Raw genomic sequence first — 15,036 nt, forward strand, 5'->3', positions numbered from 1 at the left:
TTGTGTGTGTATGTTATTTCTGCTTCGTCCTTGAAAAGTCATGTTTGAAACATAAACTGAACTACGTTGCGTAAATGTATGTATAAGTCAATGTGTTTTCCACAAACGAGAAAAGCCTTGACATTCATGCCCGACAAGCGAGTGCATATTTCAGTGACTTCATCAGCAACACCCCTGTTTTGAAGATACCTTGAATGTTATTTCACCCTGTTTAGAAAAGGGACAGTGTGAATGTTTCCCTTAGAGAATGACAATCGTTGATTTCTTCCTTTTTGGCAAGTAATTATTACATTTTATTTTCCCCTTCTCAAATAATGCACCATATTATGGGAAACCAGCAGGCGCATTTTTTTTCATACCTGCTTTGAAAGGAAATTTGACTTCTAATGTTAGTAAAATATATTTAGAGTAAATCCAGATAATTTGAAATGATGACAAAAGATGACAAAAAAAAAATGGTTATTACTTAAGAGCTAGTGACATGTACATGGCGGGTACGGAGAGCACAGCGTCAAGTCAAAGCTCCTCAACATCTCCGTTGCCCTGTGCTTCAGCTTCCTCAGGTAAACCCGGTTCAGGGCCAAAAGCAGCGAAGAATGCACCTGTGGGTTAAAAGAGCAGGCAATGCAGAGGCATGAAAGCCAAAGGATCACCGTCTGAACGCTGCACAGACACGCACGGCAAACACTCCAGTCACGCTGCACAAATACTTCAAAGATTTTGTTTTATTATCAAATATTACCAACAGGAAAAACTAACAGCCGGCGGTCACTTGGCGACCCCATCACCTACAGCTGGACAGAGCTCTCACCAAACACTTAACGGCAAATGTTTTGGTTAGTAATCACTTGTATAAAAGTAGTAAGTTGTGCTACGTTTAAGTAAATGTATTATGCAATAACTACTACAATATCCCTAAAGAATTACAGACAAAAATAAACTGTTATTTCTCTGTAATTGTTCCCTAGTCATTGATTAACAGCAGGGGGAGTCACACCTCAATGTTCTCACTCTAAAATATGAGGCTACCCAGTAAGTAAGCACCCAGTGCTTTTTTTTTAGCCATCTCAGAATGAGAAAAAAAAAAAAAAAAAAAAAGACCTTTTTCGATCCTAATTTCACACGGAATATCCCTTTTGTAAGATACAAACTATTTGAAAAAAGCAAATCTAAAATTCCTTCAGTCTCAAGACTGACTATCGTTTCAATTATTCAGGAGGAGCTGGGAGGTCTGGGGGGGGGGGGGGGGGGGGGGTCGCACCGCAGCTTGTGGATGTGTTGTGCGTGAGGCTACTGTCCCCAAAGGCGCTGCACTGAGGCTTTAGAGAAAGCCTACGCACTCTTTGTCCAGAGGACCCTCTCCCTTGACATGCAATATAACCCCTGGCACAGACCTCCAGTGCAGGTGGCCCCCAAGGTGCCTCACTATTGGTCAGTTTTGAAAACAGGCATGACACTATTGTCATGGCTTTTCTCCAGCCCGTGAGAAAAGTCCCCTGGTCAGCGTGAGACTGCGAATCGTATGCTTGTCTGCCACCATGGCAACCAGATGTGAAGGATGGTCGCCGCGGCGATCTCTAATCCTTCCGCCGAAAGCTGACTGCGCGCACGTTGCAAATTGGGAATTTCTCACATACATTAATCGATTAGTTTGCTTGTTATTTCTGTTTTAGGCCGGCGGTAAAAGAAGGACGGGGTTTTTCGGCACTAGCCATACAACAAGAACAATGGTTGAAAAAATATTCTGGTAACAGTGCACAGAAGAAACTAAAACAAGATCAACTGCAGGTCAAAGACAAATTTGACACCCATGAAAAGAAAATATGAAAAAAAAAGAAGAATATTTTTCCCTTCAAGCAGGGTAACACTACAAAGACAGAGTCTGTCAACCACATTTTTACATGTGTTGTGGAAAACGAGAACAGTTTCCGTCCCTTAACACCCGATGGTGGTGGAAGAAGAAGGTAACAGACTTAACACCGTGCACTTATACCCTTTCTCCCCAGGTAGCGAAGAACTGCAAAGTTATAGGTGGTTGACACCGTATAGGTCAGCTGTAAAAAGAGAAAGCAGAGATGGGAATTTGTAGAATAGTGAAAAGTAAAAAAAGAAACACATGAAAACTACAATAATGAACTGTAGAGGATAATTTGAGTCTAAATGACACTTGCACAATAGCCCATTAAACTGAGCATGTCAGTATAATGACTGCATGCTATGCATGGCTGGGAAAATCACCAGACATTACAGCATTATTATGATCTTTGTGTCAGCTGAGCGAGAGGAACACAGAGCAATAGAACAGAAGTCATCAGTCATGGAGGCCTGAGATGCCTCGCCACCTACACGTTCTGCATCACCGCGTCACATGAGCCGTAACGCTATTGTACCCCACAGTGGAAATGAAGTCAAACTGAAAGATAATCACTCACCAGCGCCAGGAGAGTGATGCCCGCACCGGTGAAGGCGGCGATGTAGAGGTCATAGGTCAGTCGGTACTGATGAAAGATAAGGATCAGTGCATTTGATACTTGGTAAGACAGTTGCAGAATATTGTAACAAAAAAAAAAAAACAACAGTTACCTCTCTGGTCTTGCAAATTGTTGACAGAGTTATTCCGCAAGCTTTTCCTGGCACGGCATTCCACGGTAGAAGCCCTGTAGTAAAGGAGTTTCCCACTCATCAATGGTAGATCTACTTTGGAAGACTTAAGACCTCTGCCAGAGTTCTACTAAAACATCTTCGTGAAAATATTAAAAAGAAGTCAGTCAGTGTAGTTGTATCCTACTATCTGTGTGTAATTCTCACGTACCGCGTTTTCATATTTTAAGCCAGTGCACCTGAATATAAGCCGCACCGGCTAAATATAAACAAATAAACATGTGTACATATACAGGCAGCACTTGTCTAGAAGCTGCAGGTGTCCACGTTGTAACATGAGATAGTTACAAAGAGACATTTTGTTTTTACTTTTGATTAAATACAGATCGGTAACATCCACAAATACGTACTGGAAATGCTTTTTTTCCCACAAACAGGGCCTGGAAAACGACTGATGAATAAGATTAATAATAAATACTACAAGGAAAAGTCCATCCATTTTCTATCCCTGCTTTGTCCTACTTTCACTGTAATTTCATTGGTCCGATGTGACGAGGGTAAATGTTTTGACGGCATGAAGTTCGTTTGTCCTCCACCAAAAAAAAAAAGAAAAAAATCCATAAAGTAGCCTCATCATCGATTAAGCTGCAGTGTTCAAAGCGTGTGAAAAGAATAGCATTACGGTCTTATATGTATATCACAGCAGGAACCCTCTCCCTCGGGGAAGCGGCTTGAGTTACTTGAGCAGTCCTTCCAGGCAACCCATCATTATTCATTATAATTATTAAAGCTATTATGTCAATTTAGAATTTAGCATGTCACTGTCAGCGCTAGTGTTATTATAAGTAAGAGAAGATCTGTCTGTCCCCTCAAACCCTTGTATCCGCTCCATCTCTATCGCTCTTACTTTCCATCTCAACTGGTCGAGGCGGACGGCCGCCTGCATTGAACAGAGTCTTCAGTTTTTCCTTGCCTGCTTGTCGGGCGAATGTTGGGTTTCTGCGAATCATCTTTCAGGACACAGAGGAACTTTTAGTGTGGATTGTTTCAAACTAAAAGGTACCATCTGAAGTACCAAGGCCTCGCCAACCTTCCGGGTCAAGAAAATAAAAAGCTGGAGCTCGTATCAATTCATGAAATTTATTTAAAATCCACATATCGCACGAAAATCCCTGAGCTGTTATTGGATTGTTCTGGTCGAGCGCGATTTGGTTTCTTACACTGTGATTCCTAAAAGTTGACGGATATTTTGTGCCCTTAAGGCGACTGCAGATCAGTGTTGGTGTTTAATAAATCTTTCAAAAGTCTGTGAGATTCACAGATTTTTTTTTTTTTAAAACTTCATATTAATATAACTGACGGTTGGGATTTCGTGGACTTGACCGGGAAACGTTTCCAACGGCAACAGTAGAGTTAACAGTTGAACTGTGCACTGGCGACATATTTACGGCAGAAACCATAGTTCATATATTTTTCTGATAACACTCGGATAGCTGCGCCTGTTCTTTTGCAGATATTCTATAAACACGTCCGGTTATCTACCGTATTGCCTCGCGTCGACACACAGCTGGTTGATGCTCGCCGGGGTCTCGGTCAGCACGTCGATGGTGTGGCAGGTGGCGTCCATGTTGTAGAAGAAGAAGATGGGCAGGGCAGACAAGGCGAAGACCAACAGCCACAGCATCGCGAGTCCGTACGTCATCACTATGAACTGGACGGAGGAAGAAGAACGAGCGTACGTGAGATTTGGACTTGTGATGACATTTACTCATTACATTATACCTCACAGTATCGACTATCCCATTCAGTCTCTCCGACTCGCCGTTCTCTTTAAACCAGACCACACGGAGGTTTCTCCGAGCCTCAAGACTTTCGGCTCGGCGCTCACGAGGGACAGATGTGAATTAATCCCGTCCAAATCCCCATTACTCGCCCCACCCTGGGCGGCCTCACCGTGGAGCTGAGGCAGCGGCCGCACATGGTGCTCCGGAACTCTCCGAAGGTTTGCTTGGCGGCGCTTGTGGTGTAGAAACCCTCTGCCAGCAGCATGATGCAGTAGAGGAAGAAAAACGAAGCCAGGCCGTAGATGACATACTGGAAATACTGAATGCTGAAAAGCGAGCGGGGTGATAAAACACTGATAAGTTTCAAACTCGGGAAGAAACGACAAGGGCGAGGATGAATGCGCCGAACGTGGCCACGTACATGTAAGCGAGGGTTATGTAGTCTTGCAGGTTTCGCGCGAAGTAAGTCTCGATGAGCCTCTCCGTCTCTGTGAGCGCCTGGTGTCCGCAACCGCAGAACAGGGCGATACCAGAGAAACACAGCAATGTGGCAACCAGGGAGCAGTACGGTATTCCAGCCAAACAGCGCATACAGCACTCATAACAACCTGTGCACACACACACACACACACACACACACACACACACACACACACTTTTAGACAATCTCCACGTGTGCGATGCTCGTGCTTAAAATTGAACCGCGAATAACTATCTGAAAAGTTCATCACAATAACACTACCTTGTTATTTCCAGTCTGAACCCCAAGGAAAAAGAAGAATAATTTAACGGTCCCCTAAAATTTGGAGAGCTTTGATTTGTTATTTGCATAAACTGATCGTTTAAAAGGAAAGTTCTCGTCCATCTGCCGTTGCAAAAAAAACAACAAAAAAAACTCACTTTTCACTTGCTAAAGCTGTGCATTCTTTTCAAAAAGTCATGTGCTATTTGAATGGGCGCCAGCGGCCGGGGTTATGGGGATGTGTCTGCTTTGCACCCTGACTCCATTCAGGGCGCAGCTCGGAGAGTGTGAGAAAAGGGGGGAGGACGGAGAGGAGGGACACGGTGAAAAGGAGACAGAGATGCTGCTTTTGTGGCAGCAGTGACAACAGTCTTTGTCCCATAGCATCATGGGGGCACAAGGGCCACCAATGTCAAGTAAACAAAGGCTAGAGGCACGTCTATGCTTGACGCACATGCACACACTCAGACTTCCTTCTGGGGGGACACAGGAACAAGACAGCGATAGTGAGGAGCCGTTTGTACTGGGAAAGGATGGAGAAGCAAACAATGCAACTGTGTGCCATCACACACTTGCATGTATACAGGAGCACACAAACACGCACACGTCTGCACAGCGATTGGCACCGTTACAGCATACGCAGATGGTAAAGTGGATTCGGACATTTGTCTCAATAGGACTGTGGCAGTGTGTGCGAGTGAATGAGTGACTGGTCACAGCCATTAGTCCGACAGTGACACGACAAGATGTTTTACACAGACTAAGGAAGTAGTGAGTTGGTGAATTGCACAAGCTGCTTGTGCACGATTACATGTCCCTATAGGAATAACTAAGTAAACTTCATCCAGCCATCCATAGGTCAGATTCCTTGTAACAGTTGAAGCCAATATCACATGATGTGGAATGAGAGGATGAACAGGCCGATAGCTCTTCTAAGTCACATTTACATGACGAGCATGCATGGGTTAAACCAACAGTTAACCACCCGTCCCATTAGATAGACCCGCTGGTGCCTCAAAGTCCTCTCACTAGTCTGTCAACTGCAGCAAAATTTTATCCTTGTAAAAAGTAAAGGAGATTGAATTAACTTGACGTGTTTGTTTTTTTATCTTTAAGAGCAGATTTTTTAAATTGACATATTTTTTAAACTAACTCCTTCAGAATATTCTGGCAATTTTGCGGAGATTTAATTGTAACTAAAAACTCACGTCTGATTTTCAGACGCATTGTTTTGGGTGTTATCAAATCAGTAAAAAAAAAAAAAAAAAAAGATAGAAATAAGTGCAAACACAAAATAAAACAGTTTCTCCGTCACCATGGAGAAGATAGGGAGTGATTAGAATCAACAAAGAAGAACAAAGAAACAAAGAAGACAAAGAAGCCAAATGAAGCCGCATGTAATGTTAATTATTCCTGATTTGTGGTGCAGCAGAAGCCTTCAGAAACAACCTGTAGCCCCACAATTAGGAAACGACTGGCATTAACCGTACGCTCGAACCAGAGCCTCACCGTCCCTGGACGGGAACTCATTCAAACACACTCTGAGACACTGAACAACATGCAAAAAAAGTTAAGTCCAAGTTCTCCTTTTGAGACATAGTGAAGGTTTGCTGCGGAAACCAAATGCAAAAATGTGAAAAAAAAAAGCATGACAAAAAAAAAAAAAGTGTGATGCTTCCCGTTGAGATGTGATCCAAACGGCCTTTCACCGTGCAACGTGTGCCAGGGTGAAAACATAACTTTTAAGGGAAAATATCTACTTGGTGATAACAAAAGGGAGGATGCAGGAGTCTCTTACCCATGTTTGGAGTGATGTGTTCAGGATCCGCTCTGCAGCTGCTCCACTGATGATATGTGCAACTCTGCCCCCGTGTTATCAGCCTCAACTCACTTTCTGTTCGCCCAACAATGGACAGAGCGCTCGGTGACTGCGAGTGCGATCTTAAAGAAACAATGTCGCTTTTCAATGAACTTCAAGGCGGGGGATAATGAAGAGGTCAAGGTTCTTCCACTCGCAGAGATGCACTGCTTCATTGTGGCCTCAAGTCTGCATCAGAGGAAAGCGCGACTAAAGCGGAGCCGATAAAGTAGTTATTTCATTATTTAATTATATTTTATTTTTGTATTTATTCTGGTCCGTTTTAATTCAATTTAATTTCTAATCTAATTCATTTCTTCACAGGAGTCAAAGTTGGTCAGCAGTTGGTGTGGATGTAAAAATAAACAACAAGAAAAAAATCTAATAAAATAAGCTCTTCCTCACCGGGCTCTCAAGCGCAGTCGTTCTCATGTCCAAACCTAAAACAGTGTGTTAGTTTTAAAGGATTGACAGGCTTTAAACCACTATTCAATTTAAAGTTTGGATTTACGAGATCAATAATTTAGTATCTCAGTCTCGTGTTCCAGGACTGATTTGGATGATTTTCCCACATATTATCCTCAGCTTTGACATTTTTACAATTTTGTGACTTTGGATTTTGAAGAAAGACCCATTTTTCAAGCTTTATGCATTGTTTTTTTTCAAATCCCCATTGCACCAACTGTACTTCCATAATGTGCGCTCACCAGTTGTGCTCTGAGTCAATGCACTTTTTGTGTTTGCTGCTTCCTGAGAATCTCCACACATTTGAGTGTTCAGACCATCCCCTGTTTTCCTGTCTCACTCTGTATCCTTGTTACGTCCCATTTTACCTCATGCTTGAATCGGCCGTCACATTCTGTCGTATTTTCTGTTTTCATCCGACTCTTCTCGTGTGTTTTTTCTCCTTCTCTTCCTTCTTTGTCTTCTTCTACTGCTCACCTGTGTCTTGTCAATTAATCATCCTGTCAGTCCGCCGTCCAATCAGCTCGCTGCCCGTTCTCACGCCATCCACTTATTTTTTTTTTTGGTTGACATGATATCAAAACTGGCCTTTCGGTTCTGCCGTTACTTTCATTTTTTACCAGGTGTTTGTTTTACTGGGTCACTGTTTTGTTTCAAGCCCGTGTTTCTAAAGATATTTCCTCTTTGTGGTTGAGTACAGGTTTCACCCGGTTGCTTTGACTTTCCATTTGAGTCCAAAAAAAAAAAAAAAAAAAAAGGTAGATGAAGCACCATGTACTGATGTAAATGGAGGAGTAATGCTGTATACAATTATATAAGCTGTATCATTTCCGAGTTTATTTTGAATTATTATATCAGTTTTACTTTTCAGAATCAGAAATACTTTATTGAGCCCCCAAAAAATTGTATGATCCCAGATGCTCCATACAGAAAGAAATAAAAATGACCAGAAATAGATGTATAATGATGATAAAGTATAAGTGGTGTCAGGGTTTAAGATAAATAAGTTACCGTAACAAAATACAGCCAGATGGATAGTGAGACAAGATGAGATATTGAAATGTTATTACTCTTTCAGATGAATTGTAACATCATAAAAGGCAACAGCATCAATTCATATAAAACGACATTGAAATGTTTTATGTGAAATCCACATACAAAACGCAGTAGTGGAGAGAAGGTACAATATTTTTCGCTGTCAGAGTATAGAATAGGAACATAGAGATCTTTAAAATTGCGATAAAGTACAAGTGAGTAGTATCATTCATTCATTATCTATATGGCTTCTCCTGCACTCAGGATTGTGAAGGCGGTGGGAAGCTATCACAGCTGTCACCGGGTGAAAGGAGATATCAAACTGGACCCGCCGCCGGTCCGTCACGTTTACGTTCGGACGGCCGGGCGATTCCTGCATGTTTTTCGGTCCGAGGGAGGAAACCTGAGAATCTGAAGGAAACCCAAACCGTCGCGGGGAGAACATCACATGGAAAGGCCTCCCTGTCAGAATCCAACCAGGGACCTTCTCGCTCTGAGACAGAGGCGCTGAGTATTACGCCGTGCTACCAACTATCTTTTCGGAACATGAATTTTGCATTTTTGCTTCGCCATCGACCCCCTTCGGAGACAATCCGCTGGGTGTTTGGGTCAAAGCGACCCCCCCCCACCCCCCCCCCTCCTCCCCCGGTGACAAACCGACGCTATCAAATGCTCAACTTGACAAAAGTGAGTCTAAAAGAAATGAAACGTGCTGTCGGCAGATGAGAGAAGCACGGGACGCCGCCGATCTCAGGGAGCTGGAAGCCGTCCTCTGATTCACGCCCGCCCTCGGGCCAAAACACACAAAAAAAAATCGATGTTCATTTGCGTCCAGTAGATGGCACCTTTCTCCTGCCACAGCAGACACGTGCACAAACGTTCATTGCCTCTGACAATGTCATTATTATTAATCTAAACGCCCAGGCCATCTCTGAAACCCTGACAGAACGGCATTTAAAAAAAAATCCCAGGGTAAACCCGGTTTGTATGCTGATATAAATCTGTAATTCTTTAAACAATACATTTTCAAGTGGCTTATATTTGTATTTCTCACAGAGCTCCGTATTTCCTCTCAGGTAATGTAGTGAATCTCAAAGTAAAGTCCTATTAGATTATTTATCTTTGAGCCGCGAGCAACATATTCCTCAGAGAGACAGCGCTCGTGTCATACAAGCCTCCTTCTGCTCTAAACTCTGGTAATACATCGTGTTTTACAGGCCCCGACTCTGGGATTTCCCTCTTGCGTGTCGTCGGCGGCCACGTCAGGAAAGGACACTTTTGAGAAAGCTAAAAAAAAAAAAAAAAAAAAAAATCAAATTACCTCACCGTTTTTGTGAAATTGTTCGTACAAAATTTCTAAACACACCCCATCCGGTTTGATCGCTTAATAGACTCTTGGAATATATGTCTTTCGCGGAGACTTCGGGGGAGATTTTCACATCACATGGTTCCAACAGGAAGCTGCTTTTCGGGGATACCGCGCTGCGTTTTCGGCCTTTAGGGCGCCGCACGTTGCGGCGACGCTATTGGATAACAAGTGTAAAGCGGTGACTTGAGACGATAGCGAGCCCTCCGCCCTCCCCCGCCGCCTCTCACCTGTCCTGCAGCTGTTTTCCAACCTTCCGTGGTCATTTCAGACTTGCCTCTTGAGGGACTTTCATCACCTCCTCAATGGGGGGAACATTAAACCCTTTTGTGTGTCTAAATACTTTAGACTCTCCATCACTCACACGCTGAAATCGGAGAGATCAACTAAGCGCACCATTACCTCAGTGGTCGTCATGCTTTAGGGGTCACGAGGAATAATCCCAAGAATGATGACTTTTATACTAGTATTTTAGGGATTGATACCTTCTATTTTATGGCGCCTAATGCTGCCCGTGTCCAATTACAGTGTCTTTAGGTTCTCTGCAGACTGCGGAGGTGCCTGAAAATTCACCTATCACGTCACCCTTTTTTAGTGATATAATAGCGCTGTATTTCGTTCAAATAAATAACCAAAACCCCCGCATGAGTTTGCCGCCGTCCTGTTGATACTGGCTTGAATAAACCATCGGAATATTCCAGTAAATTTCAGCATTAAAAAGCAATTATGCAGAGCGCGTATTTAATATTCAGGGTGAATTCATTCCAGCGTAATTCTGTTTGTCATCTGACCGATATTTTCCGCGGACGTCCGAGCGGAAGCCCGTTCTCTTAAATGCTCTCCCTCTTGCTCCGTCGCCGACGTCTCCCCGCCCGCTTCAGGTATAAAACAGCTGTCACCAGCAACAAACAGATGGACGCCAGCATCATCCCCAGGCCCGATAATAATGTCACGCGGGCTAATCTGCTACCGCTCTCCTCCGCGTCCCAGATGGGGGCCTTAGAGGGGGTTTCGACCGAACCGTCAGGTGGTGCTGCCCAGGTGGGTGCCTCATCCAGCTGGCAGGACTGCACGCTTTCGTTGACCAGCAGGTTAACCCACACGGTGGCGAAAAGCGGCACCGGTTTCCCCCCGTCGCTGACCACGATAAACAGATGATGCATTCCCATGTTTTTCTTCCCCAACCTCCGCCCTAAGGTGACATTCCCCGACCTCGAATCCACACGGAAAGGGCTGCCGACATGCGACGGCCGCCCCGCCGTCACGGTGTAGGTTATCTCCGAATTCGGGCCCGAGTCTTCATCGGTGGCGAGGATCTTCGTCAACACGGCGCCGGCCGCGGTTCTTGTCGGGACTGTCAGGCACGAAGAGTTGCTTCTGGGAAGGATCACTTGCGGCCGGTTGTCATTGATGTCCTCCACAAAGACCGTTACCTTTGCTGTGGAAGTCAAAGAGACGGGCCGGCCGTGATCCCTCGCCAGGAGGTAGAACTCATAGCGGCTCTGTGTTTCGCGGTCCAGGGCGGCGCTGGTGCGCAGCGTCCCCTGGGAGTTGTCCACAACAAAAGGTACTCTGTTGTGCGCAATGTGCATTTCTGTTTTCCCGTTTTTACCTTCATCTGGATCCGTCACCCCCACCCTCCCCGCCTGGGCAAACTGCGGCATACTCTCGGGAATGAAGAAGATAAAATGGGAGGTGAAAAACGACGGAGCGTTGTCGTTCTGATCCAGAACGCGAACGTTCACGGCGGCCGTGGACTCCAGAACGGGAGAGCCGTCATCTCTTGCAAAGACGGTGAGTCTGTGCATCGACTGCTGCTCCCTATCGAGAGACAGCGACACAGACAGTTGACCTGTCAGAGGGTCAATGTCAAAAATGGAAGATGAATGCTTATCCAGGCCGTAGGTCACGATGCCGTTGCATCCGCTGTCTGCATCCGATGCGGAAACCCTCAGCAGCGACATCCCGGAGGGGTTGTTTTCCTCCACCTCCAGCTCGTACTGAGAGCGCGGGAACTCTGGAGCGTTATCATTGACATCTGCCACCAGCACCTTGATCGCCCGCCGAGAAGAAATAATCACAGGTCCTTCGGCTGATCCCTGACGCGCCACCACAGAAATATGATGTTCGCTCTTCATTTCGAAGTCAAGAGGCTTTGATGTGGAAAGCAGGTATTTACCATTCTGCGCGCTTAAAGTGAACGGCACATCGCCCTCGATGGCGAGAGACAAGCCTTTGTAGCTGCTGTCATCCTCCAGCTCTAAAACAGCCAAGGCGGTTGGGGACCGGTTCTCTTTTAGCACGATAGCGTGGTTTTGATGCTCCGCTATGAATCCCATCTTTATGATCGGCTCTGTTTTCATCTTGGGGAGCACAGTCACCCTGAGATGAGCGTCTGCCGGCGGGCAGCGAGGGTCGCTCGCCAAGACTCTCAACACGAGTTCCTCAGATTTATCGTTCTGCAGGTCCTGTTTGAGTCTGACGGAACCGGTGTGGCTCTCCAGGCTAAAGAGTTTCTTGACTCGCTCCGACACTTTGGGACTGAGGGAATAAACGATGGCGGCGTTTGTGCCCAAATCCGGGTCGGTAGCTTTGACTTGGGCTACTAACGTGTTTTTGGGGGAGTCTCCGGGGACGCTCACGCCGCTCGGGTTGTCAGCGTCAAACTTGGGACAGTTGTCGTTGACGTCCGTCACCGTGACAATGACAGCCGCCTTATCGCTCAAAGGGTCCGGGCCGCAGTCGGTCACCACGAGCACCGTCCGGTACCGGTCCCGGGTCTCTCTGTCCAGGGCTTTTTGCACAACTAAGAAGACGAAAAGCCCATCCTCGACTTTCAAGCCGAACACCTCGTCGGAACCTTCCAAGTGGTAATGCAGCTCGCCGTTTTGTCCCGAATCTCTGTCTCGAGCCCGGACGTCTAATAACAGACTGGTCCCCACCGCCGCGTCCTCAGACACGCTCAGGTGGATTTCATTGTTTTCAAAGTGAGGCGCGTTGTCGTTGATGTCCTCGATGATCACAGGAAACTCTATAAGTTCACCCCGGGGCCCGACGACGGCGTAGTGAAGAATAATGCATTCCTCTGCTTTTGTCTCCTCGGGGCAGAGGGCCTCCCGATCCATTGTTCGCTCGGTGGTGTAAAAATTCCCCGTGTTTTGGTCCATCTCCAGATACTCCTGGGTCAGGAGCTGGTAGGGAGGGGGAAAGCGCGTCCTCAGCGACCCGGCCAAAATGCCGGGTTCTTGCTCCTCCGGGACGGAAAACCAAAGAGGGCTACAAATGATCCGCCCGACGTGGATCGCCACAAGTAGGTTCTGGTGGGAGAGGAAAAACAGCTGACGGGATAAATTCCCAACTTCTTCGAAAACGCGACAGCTTTATTGTCATTTTGAAACTACCTTGCTTTAAGCACAATGACTAAGGGGTTGTTTTAGTACATGCGCAACAAAAACAAAATAACTAAAGTAATAAAAATACTACTTTCATTAATGTAACATCGGAGGGAATATTGCATTTCGTTCCCCGACTCACTCACCTGGAGTCGTCCGGCCCAGTTCATATTCTCGCGAGTCTCCCGGCCACCGGGCCCTCGCACACGCCGCCGCCGTTCCCCCGGTGGCGAATGAACGCCAGGTGCCGATGCGGCAACCTAAACCCTAAATGACCGATGGCGTAATTCATTACACGGCCCTCCCACGTTACTCACCTTGCTCGCGAGGAGAAGGCAGGGGGGCGAGGCGAAAGAAATATAGGCTTGTCTGTATCACTCCAGTCTCAAGTAAAAAAAAAAAAAAAAAAAAAAATGGTGTCACGCGACAGGATTAATGTGCAGAATGTGCTTACACACTTTTGCGTACGTACTCCCTTTTTTTTAGCTTCCAAGATTGGCCCGTAGCGCATATTCATGGTGTCTGGTGATTGGCGTTTCCGAAAGCCTTTACTAACGTCTAGTTCAAGACCTCTGAAAAATATTCCGCTTTCAGATGCATCTATCCTGAAACTTTTACTTTGTATCCTTCGGAGGGCTGCAGCGGGGCAGGAGTCAATTCATGCTAAGACCGGGCGAGTCAACAGTAAACTGATGCGCGTGTTTCTGCTTCTCAATGAACACTTAAAAAGAAAAGCGACCTGGACAGATGGAGAACGTGCCGATTGACAGACCCGCAGCTTCCGCGGAGACATTTGAGCGAACGAATATATTAGAAGACTTCGGGAAAGACTCGAGGAAAAGGGTCGTCTCACACCCGCTCGCATCTAAAGATGGCTTTTTAGAGTTTTAAGTCGCAGACTGGGATTTTATAAAGACCGAATCTTACAGGGTCACTTTCCTCAAGACCACAACTAGATACTTTCAGCCATTTTTTCCCCACCATGTAAGGTTTTCAACGGGTCTTTTAATTTATTTCAGTGCATCGCTTTTCCTTCTTTACTCATTCTTGATACGTCGGAGAGTTGACATCGTACAAGCCGGGCTCTTCCGCCCACAGCTCCTCCTTCTGGATGCTCCATATTGATCGGAACATCGGTCGCCGTCCCCGTTCACTCAAGAAAATATCGAATATTATGAAGAGGAGTTCAAGTAGGTGGGAGTTCAGGTGAGGAGAGGGAAGTCTGGGCCTCCCTGGTCCGGCTGCCGCTGCCACGACCCGACTTCGGATAAGCGGCAGAAGATGGATGGACGGATTATAAAGACTCCAGTAAATATTGTAGAGAGTCACGAATGTTGGGGTTTATGTTGATGCTTGTTTCCTGTGGGATTTTGCGGTTGCTGGGAATTTTTTGTGATTGTGGTTTGGGGTGCAAGGAATTCTGTTTTTTTTTTTTTTTTACCTGGAATTGGGCAGGAGCAGTTAGTTGTATTGCAGTCTTGTGTGGCGCGGCTGAAGCCAACAACAGCTATTCCGGACGTTAAACGGACGTTTTACCGTCAAGCGTGTGTTTTCCCTGACTAAAACGCTATAACATGTTCCTTCCGATTTCAGATTTGAGTCCGTGACTGTGAAAATCGTTGGGTGTGAGGCCGGCATAAATTGATTTGTCAAATAGTTCTAGTTTGATCTTCTGATGTTTGGCATCAGAACCAGAAACGTGATGCTGAAACCACTAGTGATGTTACCATGGAAACATCATGAAATGGCAGGGTTGCGGCGGACGGAGGACGACTTACTAAATCAAACAAACC

The 15,036-nt window shown here is 45.7% G+C and overlaps 2 protein-coding genes across 2 annotated transcripts; both read right to left on the reverse strand.

The window, feature by feature from the left end:
* Positions 1-269: 269 nt before the first annotated feature.
* plp1a (proteolipid protein 1a) lies at positions 270-7,044 on the reverse strand. Its single transcript, XM_086178705.1, has 7 exons — positions 6,926-7,044; positions 4,807-4,993; positions 4,555-4,711; positions 4,144-4,312; positions 2,584-2,657; positions 2,433-2,498; positions 270-2,054 (listed from the first exon to the last, which is right to left on the reverse strand). The coding sequence occupies exons 1-7, from the start codon at positions 6,927-6,929 to the stop codon at positions 1,974-1,976; spliced, it is 738 nt and encodes a 245-aa protein (XP_086034831.1). The 5' UTR covers positions 6,930-7,044; the 3' UTR covers positions 270-1,973.
* A 3,637-nt stretch (positions 7,045-10,681) lies between these two features.
* Positions 10,682-13,413, reverse strand: pcdh20l (protocadherin 20-like). The gene is made up of 2 exons (XM_086178610.1): positions 13,390-13,413; positions 10,682-13,168 (listed from the first exon to the last, which is right to left on the reverse strand). The coding sequence occupies exons 1-2, from the start codon at positions 13,411-13,413 to the stop codon at positions 10,682-10,684; spliced, it is 2,511 nt and encodes an 836-aa protein (XP_086034736.1).
* Positions 13,414-15,036: the final 1,623 nt, after the last annotated feature.

Source organism: Fistularia commersonii, chromosome 31 (assembly GCF_037954325.1).
Source record: "Fistularia commersonii isolate RoL2024-O1a breed Wild chromosome 31, RoL_Fcom_v1.0, whole genome shotgun sequence".
NCBI classification, from domain to species: domain Eukaryota; kingdom Metazoa; phylum Chordata; class Actinopteri; order Syngnathiformes; family Fistulariidae; genus Fistularia; species Fistularia commersonii.